The sequence below is a fragment of the Lolium rigidum genome, chromosome 6 (assembly GCF_022539505.1).
Source record: "Lolium rigidum isolate FL_2022 chromosome 6, APGP_CSIRO_Lrig_0.1, whole genome shotgun sequence".
NCBI lineage: Eukaryota > Viridiplantae > Streptophyta > Magnoliopsida > Poales > Poaceae > Lolium > Lolium rigidum.
The window spans coordinates 331758149-331774181 of NC_061513.1; the positions used below are offsets into that span (position 1 = coordinate 331758149).

The window sequence follows — 16033 nt, forward strand, 5'->3', positions numbered from 1 at the left end:
GTAAAATAGTATGAATAAAATAAGACAAAATAACTATGGAAGTCGAAAGCTAATCTCCCTCGATTTCCCTATATTGATCCCTTTCCCTCCGTTCTGCGTACATTAATTGATTGCCACAAATATTTTACTCCCTATAAGGTGACCAAATTGGGTTAGGCCAAGGTTTGGTGACCCCACCAACCATGCGATATATTCCCTGAACTGGGTTTCTTGAAAGGTAAAAACAGATTGTAGTATATCAAGGTAACTGCCCTTCGAAATCTCCGGATCACCCACGTCTATCTTAACCTCTCAGATCGTGGGTTTGCTCTCTTCAACAACACCTCAGGCGAAATCTCTGGCAGTCGCTAATGGCGGCACCCGATTATCCGCCATTCCCTTCGATTGCAACCTTGCAGGTCAGTGCTTCCTCTACCCTCGGTTCTCGTCCCTCTTGTGACCTCCATCTGGTCTGGTATGTCCGGCCGCCGCGTTAACGCTCCTCTGATATCCCGCCTTCAACCCTCGGCCTTCTCGTTCGTCTTGCCACCCTCATCGGCACCATCTTAGGCCATCGCCACCTAATGACGTCCGTCGCTCCTCCGGGCTGTGTCGACTCCATCACCGTCCCCAACGTGATGGGCTTCCTGTCGGAGGGGCATCCACCACCACGGCCGGCCGTGGAGGCGGATGTATGGGCAAGACGGGGGAATCACTTCCTCGCCCTGGACTACAGGCCTACGGCGTCCTCACGTTCAAGTAAAGCATGTATCTATTTCCATCAGTAAGTTTTTGCTCAAGATCATAATGGATATATAATGATATGTATTCAGCCAATACTGATCAATTCTAAGCTACTACGTTGCATGCTAGTTTGATTTAATTTGCAGTTGAGAACGCTGAATTTATTTAATGCTTTCATTCCTCGTGCAGCAGGTTTGACATGGGAGTAAATTGCGTGTTGTTCAATTCAACTTTGAATACATAGGTGAACATATATTCTCGGTTTCCAATGGTACCCTCTCTTACTACCACATACACAATTTTTTGTTAGAAGTTGTCTCCACGGATCCAACATAAGTTTATGGAGTTCTGAAACCTACAAAACTGTGTTGTTAGACTTGTTACTACATCCACTATATTCATGCATGAAATTGTGCTAATTTTTGCTCTCAATACATGCAAATGGTCCGAGAGAAAACATGTATTTATATATGGTGAATCCGCTCAATATAAGTAATACATTAAGCAGACTTATTTAGCTGAAGTGCCAAATGAATACTTTTTGTGGATTATGTTTATAGAAAATCTCCGTCACCCTTTACTATAGTAATTAATGAATTGTTGTGTGCCCTTTCAGACCAAGAAACTGAAATAATAGCACGCTTCAACGGTTTGAAGATTCCTCTGGACACATATTACCTTCTCATTCAAATGATGTACAAGTTTATATTCAGAGTTGTGATCCATGTACGTCTCATTAATTATCTGGCTTCTTGGATATAAGGATCATGGTGTCTACAACATTGAGATCCCAGAAGAGGCTAGTTTCAAATATCTTCCTAACGTACAATGTAAAATTTCTAAATATTTCTCTTCTTTGGTTTGGTTTGCTTAAAATTCAATTATATTGCATAGTAATGTCGCGCAAAGTATGTTCTGCAGACAAACAATGCCGTTCAACAAATTTATTAGGTGTGAACTCCATATATGCATGTTTATTAAATTTGTTTTTATGCATGAAGTTTTGCGGGGTTTAAGTTGCTTAAATTCAAAATTCTCTTCTCATCGTACTTTTGGTTACGGAACAGGTTGGACCTATAGTATTTTCTAAGAGCTTGGAAAATCCAAACAAGATTTTATTTTCTGGCCATAATCCGAAGTAGTAACCTAGAATATAAAGTTTAGGGCGTTAGACTTGGAAATGAATTACGAGCAGTGCATGTTAATGTTACGTTTGCAAAACTCCAAGCTGTTGATGCGACCTTCAACCTTTGTATGTTGTTTCTATCTGAAATAGTACTATCTTATTAACTTAATAATTGTGTTCTCATGATACTTTGCTGATCTCATATTTTATTGTTGTTGTAGATTACAAAAATAAACGGAGGAGGCATGGCTGAGATGGTGATATCAAGTTGGAGAATAGTGCTACTACCTATAGTTTTACATTATACTTAGAATCTCATTTTAGCATATAAACATCTTGTATTCATTGGATGTGTCTATTGTAATGGTACAGAGCTGATTTAATATATGAGGTCTTTCTGGTTATTATATTGCAGCTGATGTGTACTATCACCATTAAAACAATAAAATTAATTGTTTGAGCTATCTAGCAACTATTCCAAGGGTTGTAATGATTTGCGCCATCCATTTCAAAACTCATTCGTGCAGGCTAGCCACCAACGCATACGATGTGGTGTTAGGCTCTAACTATATACGTTGCTATCTTACAACGCTTCTTCATGTCATTTACCAACGCATGTGTATGCATTGTTGTAGACCCTTGCAACGGCACCAACGGCAACGCATACAAAATCCGTTGGTGCAGACGCTAGCAGCACTTATATGGACATCCAGCAACGCATCAATGCGTTGCTGAAGGGGGGTTCCTGTTGTAGTGGGCGCGGCTTCGGCGGCGCCTTCGACGGCGCCTTCATAGGTGTCTTCGCCGGAGCCTTTCTCTTCGGTGCCATGGCGGCGGCGAGGGTTTTTCGGGATGGAGGCTGGATGGGAGATGGAGCGGCGGGCGGGAGAAATGAGCGGCGGAGGGGACGGGGTTTTGGTGGAGAAGATGTATAAGTTGGGAATGTGGGGCTGACATGCGGCTCCCACGCCGAAAATTTTCCGCCTCGCGAGGCGCCGGTGCGGCCGATTCGCGCCCTTGGCCAAGGGCCCGGCACGGGGTGATGCGTGTAGTTGACACGTCCGTTGGGAACCCCAAGAGGAAGGTGTGATGCGCACAGCGGAAAGTTTCCCTCGGTAAGAAACCAAGGTTTAATCGAACCAGTAGGAGTCAAGAAGCACGTTGAAGGTTGATGGCGGCGGGATGTAGTGCGGCGCAACACCGGAGATTCCGGCACCAACGTGGAACCTGCACAACACAACCAAAGTACTTTGCCCCAACGAAACGGTGAGGTTGTCAATCTCACCGGCTTGTCTGTAACAAAGGATTAACCGTATTGTGTGGAAGATGATTGTTTGCGAGAGAAAATAGTAAAAACAAGTATTGCAGCAGATTTGTATTTCAGTATTAAAAGAATGGACCGGGGTCCACAGTTCACTAGAGGTGTCTCTCCCATAAGATAAAAGCATGTTGGGTGAACAAATTATAGTCGGGCAATTGACAAATAGAGAGGGCATAACAATGCACATACATGACATGATAAGTATAGTGAGATTTAATTGGGCATTACGACAAAGTACATAGACCGCCATCCAATCGCATCTATGCCTAAAAAGTCCACCTTCGAGGTTATCGTCCGAACCCCTTCCAGTATTAAGTTGCAAAGCAACGAGACAATTGCATTAAGTATGGTGCGTAATGTAATCAACAACTACATCCTCGGACATAGCGCCAATGTTTTATCCCTAGTGGCAACAAGCACAACACAACCTTAGAACTTTCCATCATCGTCCCGGGTGTCAATGCGGGCATGAACCCACTATCGAGCATAAATACTCCCTCTTGGAGTTAAGAGTAAAAACTTGGCCAGAGCCTCTACTAGTAACGGAGAGCATGCAAGATCATAAACAACACATGTATAATAACTTGATAATTAACATGACATGGTATTCTCTATCCATCGGATCCCGACAAACACAACATATAGAATTACGGATAGATGATCTTGATCATGTTAGGCAGCTCACAAGATCCAACAATGAAGCACAATGAGGAGAAGACAACCATCTAGCTACTGCTATGGACCCATAGTCCGGGGGTGAACTACTCACTCATCACTCCGGAGGCGACCATGGCGGTGTAGAGTCCTCCGGGAGATGAATCCCCTCTCCGGCAGGGTGCCGGAGGAGATCTCCGGGATCCCCCGAGATGGGATCGGCGGCGGCGGCGTCTCGCAAGGTTTTCCGTATCGTGGTTTTTCGCATCGGGGGTTTCGCGACGGAGGCTTTAAGTAGGCGGAAGGGCGAGTCGGGGGCCCGACGAGGGGGCCACACCATAGGGCGGCGCGGGCCCCCCTTGGCCGCGCCGCCTTGTGGTGTCGCCACCTCGTGGCCCCACTTCGTATGTTCTTCGGTCTTCCGGAAGCTCCGTGGAAAAATAGGCCCCCGGGTCTTTGTTTCGTCCAATTCCGAGAATATTTCGTTACTAGGATTTCTGAAATCAAAAACAGCGTAGAAACGGAACCGGCACTTCGGCATCTTGTTAATAGGTTAGTTCCGGAAAATGCACGAATATGACATAAAGTGTGCATAAAACATGTAGGTATCATCAATAATATGGCATAGAACATAAGAAATTATCGATACGTCGGAGACGTATCAAGCATCCCCAAGCTTAGTTCTCGCTCGTCCGAGCGAGGTAAAACGATAACAAAGATAATTTCTGAAGTGATATGCCATCATAACCTTGATCATACTATTTGTAAACATATGTAGTGGATGCAGCGATCAAAACAATGGTAATGACATGAGTAAACAGGTGAATCATAAAGCAAAGACTTTTCATGAATAGTACTTCAAGACAAGTATTAATAAGTCTTGCATAAGAGTTAACTCATAAAGCAATAAATCAAAGTAAAGGCATTGAAGCAACACAAAGGAAGATTAAGTTTCAGCGGTTGCTTTCAACTTGTAACATGTATATCTCATGGATAATTGTCAACATAGAGTAATATAACAAGTACAATATGCAAATATGTAGGAATCAATGCACAGTTCACACAAGTGTTTGCTTCTTGAGGTGGAGAGAGATAGGTGAACTGACTCAACATAAAAGTAAAAAAGAATGTTCCTTCAAAGAGGAACGCATCGATTGCTATATTTGTGCTAGAGCTTTTGTTTTGAAAACATGAAACAATTTTGTCAACGGTAGTAATAAAGCATATGAGTTATGTACATTATATCTTACAAGTTGCAAGTCTCATGCATAGTATACTAATAGTGCCCGCACCTTGTCCTAATTAACTTGGACTACCGGATCTTTGCAATGCACATGTTTTGACCAAGTGTCACAATGGGGTACCTCCATGCCGCCTCGTACAAAGGTCTAAGGAGAAAGCTCGCATTTTGGATTTCTCGCTTTTGATTATTCTCAACTTAGACATCCATACCGGGACAACATGGACAACGAGATAATGGACTCCTCTTTAATGCATAAGCATGTGGCAACAATTATTATTCTCATATGAGATTGAGGATATATGTCCAAACTGAAACTTCCACCATGAATCATGGCTTTAGTTAGCGGCCCAAAGTTCTTCTCTAACAATATGCATGCTCCAACCATGAAGGTGGTAGATCTCTCTTGCTTCGGACAAGACGGACATGCATAGCAACTCACATGATATTCAACAAAGAATAGTTGATGGCGTCCCCGTAAACATGGTTATCGCACAACAAGCAACTTAATAAGAGATAAAGTGCATAAGTACATATTCAATACCACAATAGTTTTTAAGCTATTTGTCCCATGAGCTATATATTGTAAAGGTGAATGATGGAATTTTAAAGGTAGCACTCAAGCAATTTACTTTGGAATGGCGGATAAATACCATGTAGTAGGTAGGTATGGTGGACACAAATGGCATAGTGGTTGGCTCAAGTATTTTGGATGCATGAGAAGTATTCCCTCTCGATACAAGGTTTAGGCTAGCAAGGTTATTTGAAACAAACACAAGGATGAACGGTACAGCAAAACTCACATAAAAGACATATGGTAAACATTATAAGACTCCATACCGTCTTCCTTGTTGTTCAAAACTCAATACTAGATGTTATCTAGACTCTAGAGAAACCAAATATGCAAACCAAATTAGCAAGCTCTAAGTATTTCTTCATTAATGGGTGCAAAGTATATGATGCAAGAGCTTAAACATGAGCACAACAATTGCCAAGTATCAAATTATCCAAGACATTTTAGAGTTACTACATGTAGCATTTTCCAATTCCAACCATATAACAATATAACGAAGAAGAAACTTCGCCATGAATACTATGAGTAGAGCCTAAGGACATATTTGTCCATATGCTACAGCGGAGCGTGTCTCTCTCCCATAAAGTGAATGCTAGGATCCATTTTATTCGAACAAAACAAAAACAAAAACAAACCGACGCTCCAAGCAAAGTACATAAGATGTGACGGAATAAAAATATAGTTTCGGGGGAGGAACCTCGATAATGTTGTCGATGAAGAAGGGGATGCCTTGGGCATCCCCAAGCTTAGACGCTTGAGTCTTCTTAGAATATGCAGGGGTGAACCACCGGGGCATCCCCAAGCTTAGAGCTTTCACTCTCCTTGATCATATTGCATCATACTCCTCTCTTGATCCTTGAAAACTTCCTCCACACCAAACTCGAAACAACTCATTAGAGGGTTAGTGCATAATAAAAATTCACATGTTCAGAGGTGACACAATCATTCTTAACACTTCTGGACATTGCATAAAGCTACTGGACATTAGTGGATCAAAGGAATTCATCCAACATAGCAAAAGAGGCAATGCGAAATAAAAGACAGAATCTGTCAAAACAGAACAGTCCGTAAAGATGGATTTTATTAGGCCAACAGACTTGCTCAAACGAAAATGCTCAAATTGAATGAAAGTTGCGTACATATCTGAGGATCATGCTCGTAAATTGGCTTAATTTTCTGAGCTACCTACAGGGAGATAGACCCAGATTCGTGACAAGCAAAGAAATCTGGAACTGCGCAGTAATCCAAATCTAGTACTTACTTTTCTATCAAAGACTTTACTTGGCACAACAAAACATAAAACTAAGATAAGGAGAGGTTGCTACAGTAGTAAACAACTTCCAAGACACAAATATAAAACAAAAATACTGTAGTAAAAACACATGGGTTATCTCCCAAGAAGTTCTTTCTTTATAGCCATTAAGATGGGTTCAGCAGTTTTAATGATGCACTCGCAAGAAATAGTATTTGAAGCAAAAGAGAGCATCAAGAGGCAAATTCAAAACACATTTAAGTCTAAAATGCTTCCTATGCATAGGAATCTTGTAAATAAACAAGTTCATGAAGAGCAAAGTAACAAGCATAGGAAGATAAAACAAGTGTAGCTTCAAAAATTTCAGCACATAGAGAGGTGTTTTAGTAACATGAAAATTTCTACAACCATATTTTCCTCTCTCATAATAATTTTCAGTAGCATCATGAGCAAACTCAAAAATGTAACTATCACATAAAGCATTCTTATCATGAGTCTCATGCATAAAATTATTACTCTCCACGTAAGCATAATCAATTTTATTAGTTGTAGTGGGAGCAAATTCAACAAAGTGGCTATCATCATATATAGGAGGCATATTGTAATCATAAAAGAAAATTTTCTCCTCAATGCTTGGGGGACTAAAAATATCACGCTCGTCAAAACCAGCTTCCCCAAGCTTATAATTTTCCATAGCATTAGCAACAATGGTGTTCAAAGCATTCATAGTAATAACATTCCCATTAGCATGCATATAAAATTCCATGGATTTTTTAATTCTCTCTTCAAACACATCATGTCCTAATTCAAGATAAAGTTCATAAAGATCTCTCATATTTTTGTTGTTTTCCATTATGCTTAACTAGTGAAATAAAAACATGCATGATATTAAGTAAAGTAAAACAAGTAACTAATTTTTTTGTGTTTTTGATATAGCAAACAAGACAATAAATAAAGTAAAACTAGCAACTAATTTTTTTGTGTTTTGATATAAGTGCAGCAAACAAAGTAGTAAATAAAATAAAGCAAGACAAAAACAAAGTAAAGAGATTGAGAAGTGGAGACTCCCTTGCAGCGTGTCTTGATCTCCCCGGCAACGGCGCCAGAAATTTGCTTGATGCGTGTAGTTGACACGTCCGTTGGGAACCCCAAGAGGAAGGTGTGATGCGCACAGCGGCAAGTTTCCCTCGCAAGAAACCAAGGTTTAATCGAACCAGTAGGAGTCAAGAAGCACGTTGAAGGTTGATGGCGGCGGGATGTAGTGCGGCGCAACACCAGAGATTCCGGCGCCAACGTGGAACCTGCACAACACAACCAAAGTACTTTGCCCCAACGAAACAATGAGGTTGTCAATCTCACCGGCTTGCTGTAACAAAGGATTAACCGTATTGTGTGGAAGATGATTGTTTGCAGAGAAAATAGTAAAAACAAGTATTGCAGCAGATTTGTATTTCAGTATTAAAAGAATGGACCGGGGTCCACAGTTCACTAGAGGTGTCTCTCCCATAAGATAAAAGCATGTTGGGTGAACAAATTACAGTCGGGCAATTGACAAATAGAGAGGGCATAACAATGCACATACATGACATGATAAGTATAGTGAGATTTAATTGGGCATTACGACAAAGTACATAGACCGCCATCCAACTGCATCTATGCCTAAAAAGTCCACCTTCGAAGTTATCGTCCGAACCCCTTCCGAGTATTAAGTTGCAAAGCAACAGACAATTGCATTAAGTATGGTGCGTAATGTAATCAACAACTACATCCTCGGACATAGCGCCAATGTTTTATCCCTAGTGGCAATAGCACAACACAACCTTAGAACTTTCATCCATCGTCCCGAGTGTCAATGCGAGCATGAACCCACTATCGAGCATAAATACTCCCTCTTGGAGTTAAGAGTAAAAACTTGGCCGTAGCCTCTACTAGTAACGGAGAGCATGCAAGATCATAAACAACACATGTATAATAACTTGATAATTAACATGACATGGTATTCTCTATCCATCGGATCCCGACAAACACAACATATAGAATTACAGATAGATGATCTTGATCATGTTAGGCAGCTCACAAGATCCAACAATGAAGCACAATGAGGAGAAGACAACCATCTAGCTATCGCTATGGACCCATAGTCCAGGGTGAACTACTCACTCATCACTCCGGAGGCGACCATGGCGGTGTAGAGTCCTCCGGGAGATGAATCCCTCTCCGGCAGGGTGCCGGAGGAGATCTCCGAGATCCCCCGAGATGGGATCGGCGGCGGCGGCGTCTCGGCAAGGTTTTCCGTATCGTGGTTTTTCACATCGGGGTTTCGCGACGGAGGCTTTAAGTAGGCGGAAGGGCGAGTCGGGGGCCCGACGAGGGGCCAAACCATAGGGCGGCGCAGGCCCCCTTGGCTGCGCCGCCTTGTGGTGTCGCCACCTCGTGGCCCCACTTCGTATGTTCTTCGGTCTTCCGGAAGCTCCGTGGAAAAATAGGCCCTCGGGTCTTTGTTTCGTCCAATCCGAGAATATTTCGTTACTAGGATTTCTGAAACCAAAAACAGCAGAAAACAGAACCGGCACTTCGGCATCTTGTTAATAGGTTAGTTCCAGAAAATGCACGAATATGACATAAAGTGTGCATAAAACATGTAGGTATCATCAATAATATGGCATAGAACATAAGAAATTATCGATACGTCGGAGACGTATCACGGGGTTGCCGGCTTTTGTTCCATGCCACATTATTGATGATATCTACATGTTTTATGCATACTTTATATCATATTTATGCATTTTCCGGCACTAACCTATTAACGAGATGCCGAAGAGCCGCTTGTCGTTTTCTGTTTTTGGTTTCGTAAATCATAGTAAGGAAATATTCTCGGAATTGGACGAAATCAACGCCTAGGGGCCTATTTTGCCACGAAGCTTCCAGAAGACCGAAGAGAAAACGAAGTGGGGCCACGGGGCGCCGCCACACTAGGGCGACGCGGCCAGCATAGGGCCCGCGCGGCCCTGTTGTGTGGGGCCCCCGTGACCCCTCCGAGGCTGCCCTTCCGCCTACATATAGTCTTCGTCGCGAAACCCCCAGTACCGAGAGCCACGATACGGAAAACCTTCCACAGACGCCGCCGCCGCCAATCCCATCTCGGGGATTCAGAGATCGCCTCCGGCACCCCGCCGGAGAGGGGAATCATCTCCCGGAGGACTCTTCACCGCCATGGTCGCCTCCGGAGTGATGAGTGAGTAGTTCACCCCTGTACTATGGGTCCATAGCGAGTAGCTAGATGATCGTCTTCTCCTTATGTGCTTCATTGTCGGATCTTGTGAGCTGCCTAACATGATCAAGATCATCTATCTGTAATGCTATATGTTGTGTTTGTCGGGATCCGATGGATAGAGAATATTATGTTATGTTGATTATCAATCTATTACTTAAGTGTTGTTTATGATCTTGCATGCTCTCCGTTATTAGTAGAGGCTCTGGCAAGTTTTTACTCTTAACTCCAAGAGGGAGTATTTATGCTCGATAGTGGGTTCATGCCTCCATTAAATCCGGGACAGAGGATGAAAGTTCTAAGGTTGTAGATGTGCTGTTTCCACTAGGGATAAAACATTGATGCTATGTCCGAGGATGTAGTTATTGATTACATTACGCACCATACTTAATGCAATTGTCCGTTGTTTGCAACTTAATGCTCGGAAGGGGTTCGGATGATAAACCGAAGGTGGACTTTTTAGGCATAGATGCATGTCGGATAGCGGTCTATGTACTTTGTCGTAATGCCCAATTAAATCTCACTATACTTATCATATCATGTATGTGCATTGTCATGCCCTCTCTATTTGTCAATTGCCCGACTCGTAATTTGTTCACCCAACATGCTATTTATCTTATGGGAGAGACACCTCTAGTGAACCGTGGACCCCGGTCCTATTCTTTACATCCGAAAGACAAATCTGCTGCATATTGTTCTTTACCGTTTTCTGCAAACAATCATCATCCACACTATACATCTAATCCTTTGTTACGAAGCAAGCCGGTGAGATTGACAACCTCACCGTTACGTTGGGGCAAAGTACTTTGATTGTGTTGTGCGAGTTCCACGTTGGCGCCGGAATCCTCGGTGTTGCGCCGCACTACATCCCGCCGCCATCAACCTTCGACGTGCTTCTTGGCTCCTACCGGTTCGATAACCTTGGTTTCTTACCGAGGAAAAACTTGCTCATCGTGCGCATCATACCTTCCTCTTGGGGTTCCCAACGGACGTGTTAACTACGCGCAATCAAGCTCTTTTTTTGGCGCCGTTGCCGGGGAGATCAAGACACGCTGCAAGGGGAGTCTCCACAATCCAATCTCTTTACTTTGTTTTTGTCTTGCTTTATTTTATTTACTTTCTTGTTTGATGCACTAAAACAAAACATAAAAAAATTAGTTGCTAGTTTTACTTTATTTACTGTCTTGTTCTCTATATCAAAAACACAAAAAAAAATAGTTACTTGCATTTACTTTATTTACTTTTTGTTTATTTCATCATGTTTCCTCCTAAGTACACTCTAAAAGACATACCGGTAGGACGTGGGTCTATAATTGGGAGAGATAATATAGAATTTTTTTTCACTCATGTTAGTACCACTGAAGATTTTGAAGATAGACACTTGGTAGAACTTGCTCCTACTTATGAAATTGCTGCCGCTTCTTTAGTTCACATGTTCGAAACTAAATTTGTTAATCTTAATCCTATAATCCAACACATGTTTCTCACACTCGGTGATATGGAAGAAGGGGAAAAGAAAGATTTTGTTTTAGAAACCCTTCTTAAAGAATTTGGTGGTGTAGCAAGAGAGGCTAGAAAGGTCTTTACTAAATACAATATGCTTGGCTCTTATACCAATTTTGGTAGTATCCTTGAAAAGATGGACATGGAGAGAGTTAGGTACACTAATAATATTAATGATGGTGGGGAAATTAAGGCAACAATACCTTGTAAGCTCCTGGGAATGAGTGACGCTCTAGAGAATAACTATGGTTGGCTTGTCCCTGAAAATTTGTTTGACGAGGGTAGCAAGCCTAAGAATAATGAAAAGGGAGCCTCTGAAACTCATATAGATAAGATAAAATGCATAGTTGAGAAAACTCCCAACGCCTATATTGATGCTTCATCTCTTGATAATACTTGATACACATTTTCTGCGCCTAGCTGAAAGGCGTTAAAGAAAAGCGCTTATGGGAGACAACCCATGTTTTTACTACAGTACTTTTATTTTATATTTGAGTCTTGGAAGTTGTTTACTACTGTAGCAACCTCTCCTTATCTTAGTTTTGTGCATTGTTGTGCCAAGTAAAGTCGTTGATAGTAAGGTTCATACTAGATTTGGATTACTGCGCAGAAACCGATTTTTTTGCTGTCACGAATTTCAACCTGCCTCTCTGTAGGTAGCTCAGAAAAATATGCCAATTTACGTGCGTGATCCCCAGATACGTACGCAACTTTCATTCAATATGGGCATTTTCATTTGAGCAAGTCTGGTGCCTCAATAAAATCCGTCTTTACGGACTGTTCTGTTTTGACAGATTCTGCCTTTTATTTCGCATTGCCTCTTTTGCTATGTTGGATGAATTTCTTTGTTTCATTAATATCCAGTAGCTTTGTGCAATGTCCAGAAGTGTTAAGAATGATTGTGTCACCTCTGAACATGTGAATTTTTTATTATGCACTAACCCTCTAATGAGTTGTTTCGAGTTTGGTGTGGAGGAAGTTTTCAAGGATCAAGAGAGGGAGATGATACGATATGATCAAGGAGAGTGAAAGCTCTAAGCTTGGGGATTCCCCGGTGGTTCACCCCTGCATATTTTAAGAAGACTCAAGCGTCTAAGCTTGGGGATGCCCAAGGCATCCCCTTCTTCATCGACAACATTATCAGGTTCCTCCCCGAAACTATATTTTTATTCCATCACATCTTATGTGCTTTGCTTGGAGCGTCGGTTTGTTTTTGTTTTTGTTTGAATAAAATGGATCCTAGCATTCATTGTGTGGGAGAGAGACACGCTCCGCTGTTGCATATGGACAAATATGTCCTTAGGCTTTACTCATAGTATTCATGGCGAAGGTTGAATCTTCTTCGTTAAATTGTTATATGGTTGGAATCGGGAAATGCTACATGTAGTAATTCTAAAATGTCTTGAATAATTTGATACTTGGCAATTGTTGTGCTCATGTTTAAGCTCTTGCATCATATACTTTGCACCTATTAATGAAGAAATACATAGAGCTTGCTAAAATTTGGTTTGCATAATTGGTCTCTCTAAAGTCTAGATAATTTCTAGTATTGAGTTTTGAACAACAAGGAAGACGGTGTAGAGTCTTATAATATTTACAATATGTATTTTATGTGAGTTTTGCTGCACCGGTTCATCCTTGTGTTTGTTTCAAATAACCTTGCTAGCCTAAACCTTGTATCGAGAGGGAATACTTCTCATGCATCCAAAATCCTTGAGCCAACCACTATGCCATTTGTGTCCACCATACCTACCTACTACATGGTATTTCTCCGCCATTCCAAAGTAAATTGCTTGAGTGCTACCTTTAAAATTTCCATTCTTTAACTTTGCAATATATAGCTCATGGGACAAATAGCTTAAAAACTATTGTGGTATTGAATATGTACTTATGCACTTTATCTCTTATTAAGTTGTTTGTTGTGCGATAACCATGTTTCTGGGGACGCCATCAACTCTTTGTTGAATATCATGTGAGTTGCTATGCATGTCCGTCTTGTCTGAAGTAAGGGAGATTTACCACTCATTTAATGGTTAGAGCATGCATAATGTTAGAGAAGAACATTGGGCCGCTAACTAAATCCATGAATCATGGTGGAAGTTTCAGTTTTGGACATATATCCTCAATCTCATATGAGAACATTAATTGTTGCTACATGCTTATGCATTAAAGAGGAGTCCATTATCTGTTGTCTATGTTGTCCCGGTATGGATGTCTAAGTTGAGAATAATCAAAAGCGAGAAATCCAAATGCGAGCTTTCTCCTTAGACCTTTGTACAGGCGGCATAGAGGTACCCCTTTGTGACACTTGGTTAAAACATGTGTATTGCGATGATAATCCTGGTAATCCGAGCTAATTAGGACAAGGTGCGGGCACTATTAGTATACTATGCATGAGGCTTTGCAACTTGTAAGATATAATTTACATGATACATATGCTTTATTACTACCGTTGACAAAATTGTTTCATGTTTTCAAAATAAAAGCTCTAGCACAAATATAGCAATCGATGCTTTCCTCTTTGAAGGACCTTTCTTTTACTTTAATGTTGAGTCAGTTCACCTATTTCTCTCCACCTCAAGAAGCAAACACTTGTGTGAACTGTGCATTGATTCCTACATACTTGCATATTGCACTTGTTATATTACTTTGCATTGACAACTATCCATGAGATATAAATGTTATAATTTGAAAGCAACCGCTGAAACTTAATCTTCCTTTGTGTTGCTTCAATACCTTTACTTTGATTTATTGCTTTATGAGTTAACTCTTATGCAAGACTTATTGATGCTTGTCTTGAAAGTACTATTCATGAAAAGTCTTTGCTTTATGATTCAGTTGTTTACTCATGTCATTACCATTGTTTTGATCGCTGCATTCATTACATATGCTTACAATAGTATGATCAAGGTTATGATGGCATGTCACTCCAGAAATTATCTTTGTTATCGTTTACTCGCTCGGGACGAGCAGGAACTAAGCTTGGGGATGCTGATACGTCTCCGACGTATCGATAATTTCTTATGTTCCATGCCACATTATTGATGATATCTACATGTTTTATACACATTATATGTCGTATTTATGCATTTTCCGGCACTAACCTATTAACGAGATGCCGAAGAGCCGGTTGTCGTTTTCTCGCTGTTTTTGGTTTCAGAAATCCTAGTAAGGAAATATTCTCGGAATTGGACGAAATCAACGCCCAGGGTCCTATTTTTGCACGAAGCTTCCAGAAGACCGAGGGGGAAAGGAAGTGGGGCCACGAGACGCCGCCACAACAGGGCGGCGCGGCCTAGGTCTTGGTCGCGCGGCCCTGGTGTGTGGGGCCCTCGTGTGGCCCCCCGCGTTGCCCTTCCGCCTACTTAAAGCCTTCGTCGTGAAACCCCCAGTACCGAGAGCCACGATACGGAAAACCTTACTGAGACGCTGCCGCCGCGAATCCCATCTCGGGGATTCGGGAGATCGCCTCCGGCACCCTCGCCGGAGAGGGGAATCATCTCCCGGAGGACTCTTCACCGCCATGGTCGCCTCCGGAGTGATGAGTGAGTAGTTCACCCCGGACTATGGGTCCATAGCAGTAGCTAGATGGTCGTCTTCTCCTCATGTGCTTCATTGTCGGATCTTGTGAGCTGCCTAACATGATCAAGATCATCTATCCGTAATTCTATATGTTGTGTTTGTCGGGATCCGATGGATAGAGAATACTATGTTATGTTGATTATCAATCTATTACCTATGTGTTGTTTATGATCTTGCATGCTCTCTGTTATTAGTAGAGGCTCGGCCAAGTTTTTACTCTTAACTCCAAGAGGGAGTATTTATGCTCGATAGTGGGTTCATGCCTCCATTAAATGCGGGACGATGACAGAAAGTTCTAAGGTTGTGGATGTCTCGTTGCCATTAGGGATAAAACATTGATGCTATGTCCGAGGATGTAGTTATTGATTACATTACGCACCATACTTAATGCAATTGTCTGTTGTTTGCAACTTAATACTCGGAAGGGGTTCGGATGATAACCTGAAGGTGGACTTTTTAGGCATAGATGCATGCTTGGATAGCGGTCTATGTACTTTGTCGTAATGCCCAATTAAATCTCACAATACTCATCATATCATGTATGTGCATGGTCATGCCCTCTCTATTTGTCAATTGCTCGACTGTAATTTGTTCACCCAACATGCTATTTATCTTATGGGAGAGACACCTCTAGAAACATGTAGATATCATCAATAATGTGGCATGGAACATAAGAAATTATCGATACGTTGGAGACCGGGGTCCACAGTTCACTAGAGGTGTCTCTCCCATAAGATAAATAGCATGTTGGGTGAACAAATTACAGTCAGGCAATTGACAAATAGAG

At 41.7% G+C, this 16033-nt stretch overlaps 1 protein-coding gene across 1 annotated transcript in view; it reads left to right on the forward strand.

Moving 5' to 3' along the window:
* The first annotated feature begins 563 nt into the window (after positions 1-563).
* LOC124664800 overlaps positions 564-16033 on the forward strand; it is a 17134-nt gene continuing 1664 nt past the window's right edge. The window contains exons 1-2 of the mRNA XM_047202238.1: positions 564-738; positions 1340-1449. Coding sequence (XP_047058194.1) covers positions 564-738; positions 1340-1449 — 285 coding nt within the window. The remainder of the gene's footprint in view (positions 739-1339; positions 1450-16033) is intronic.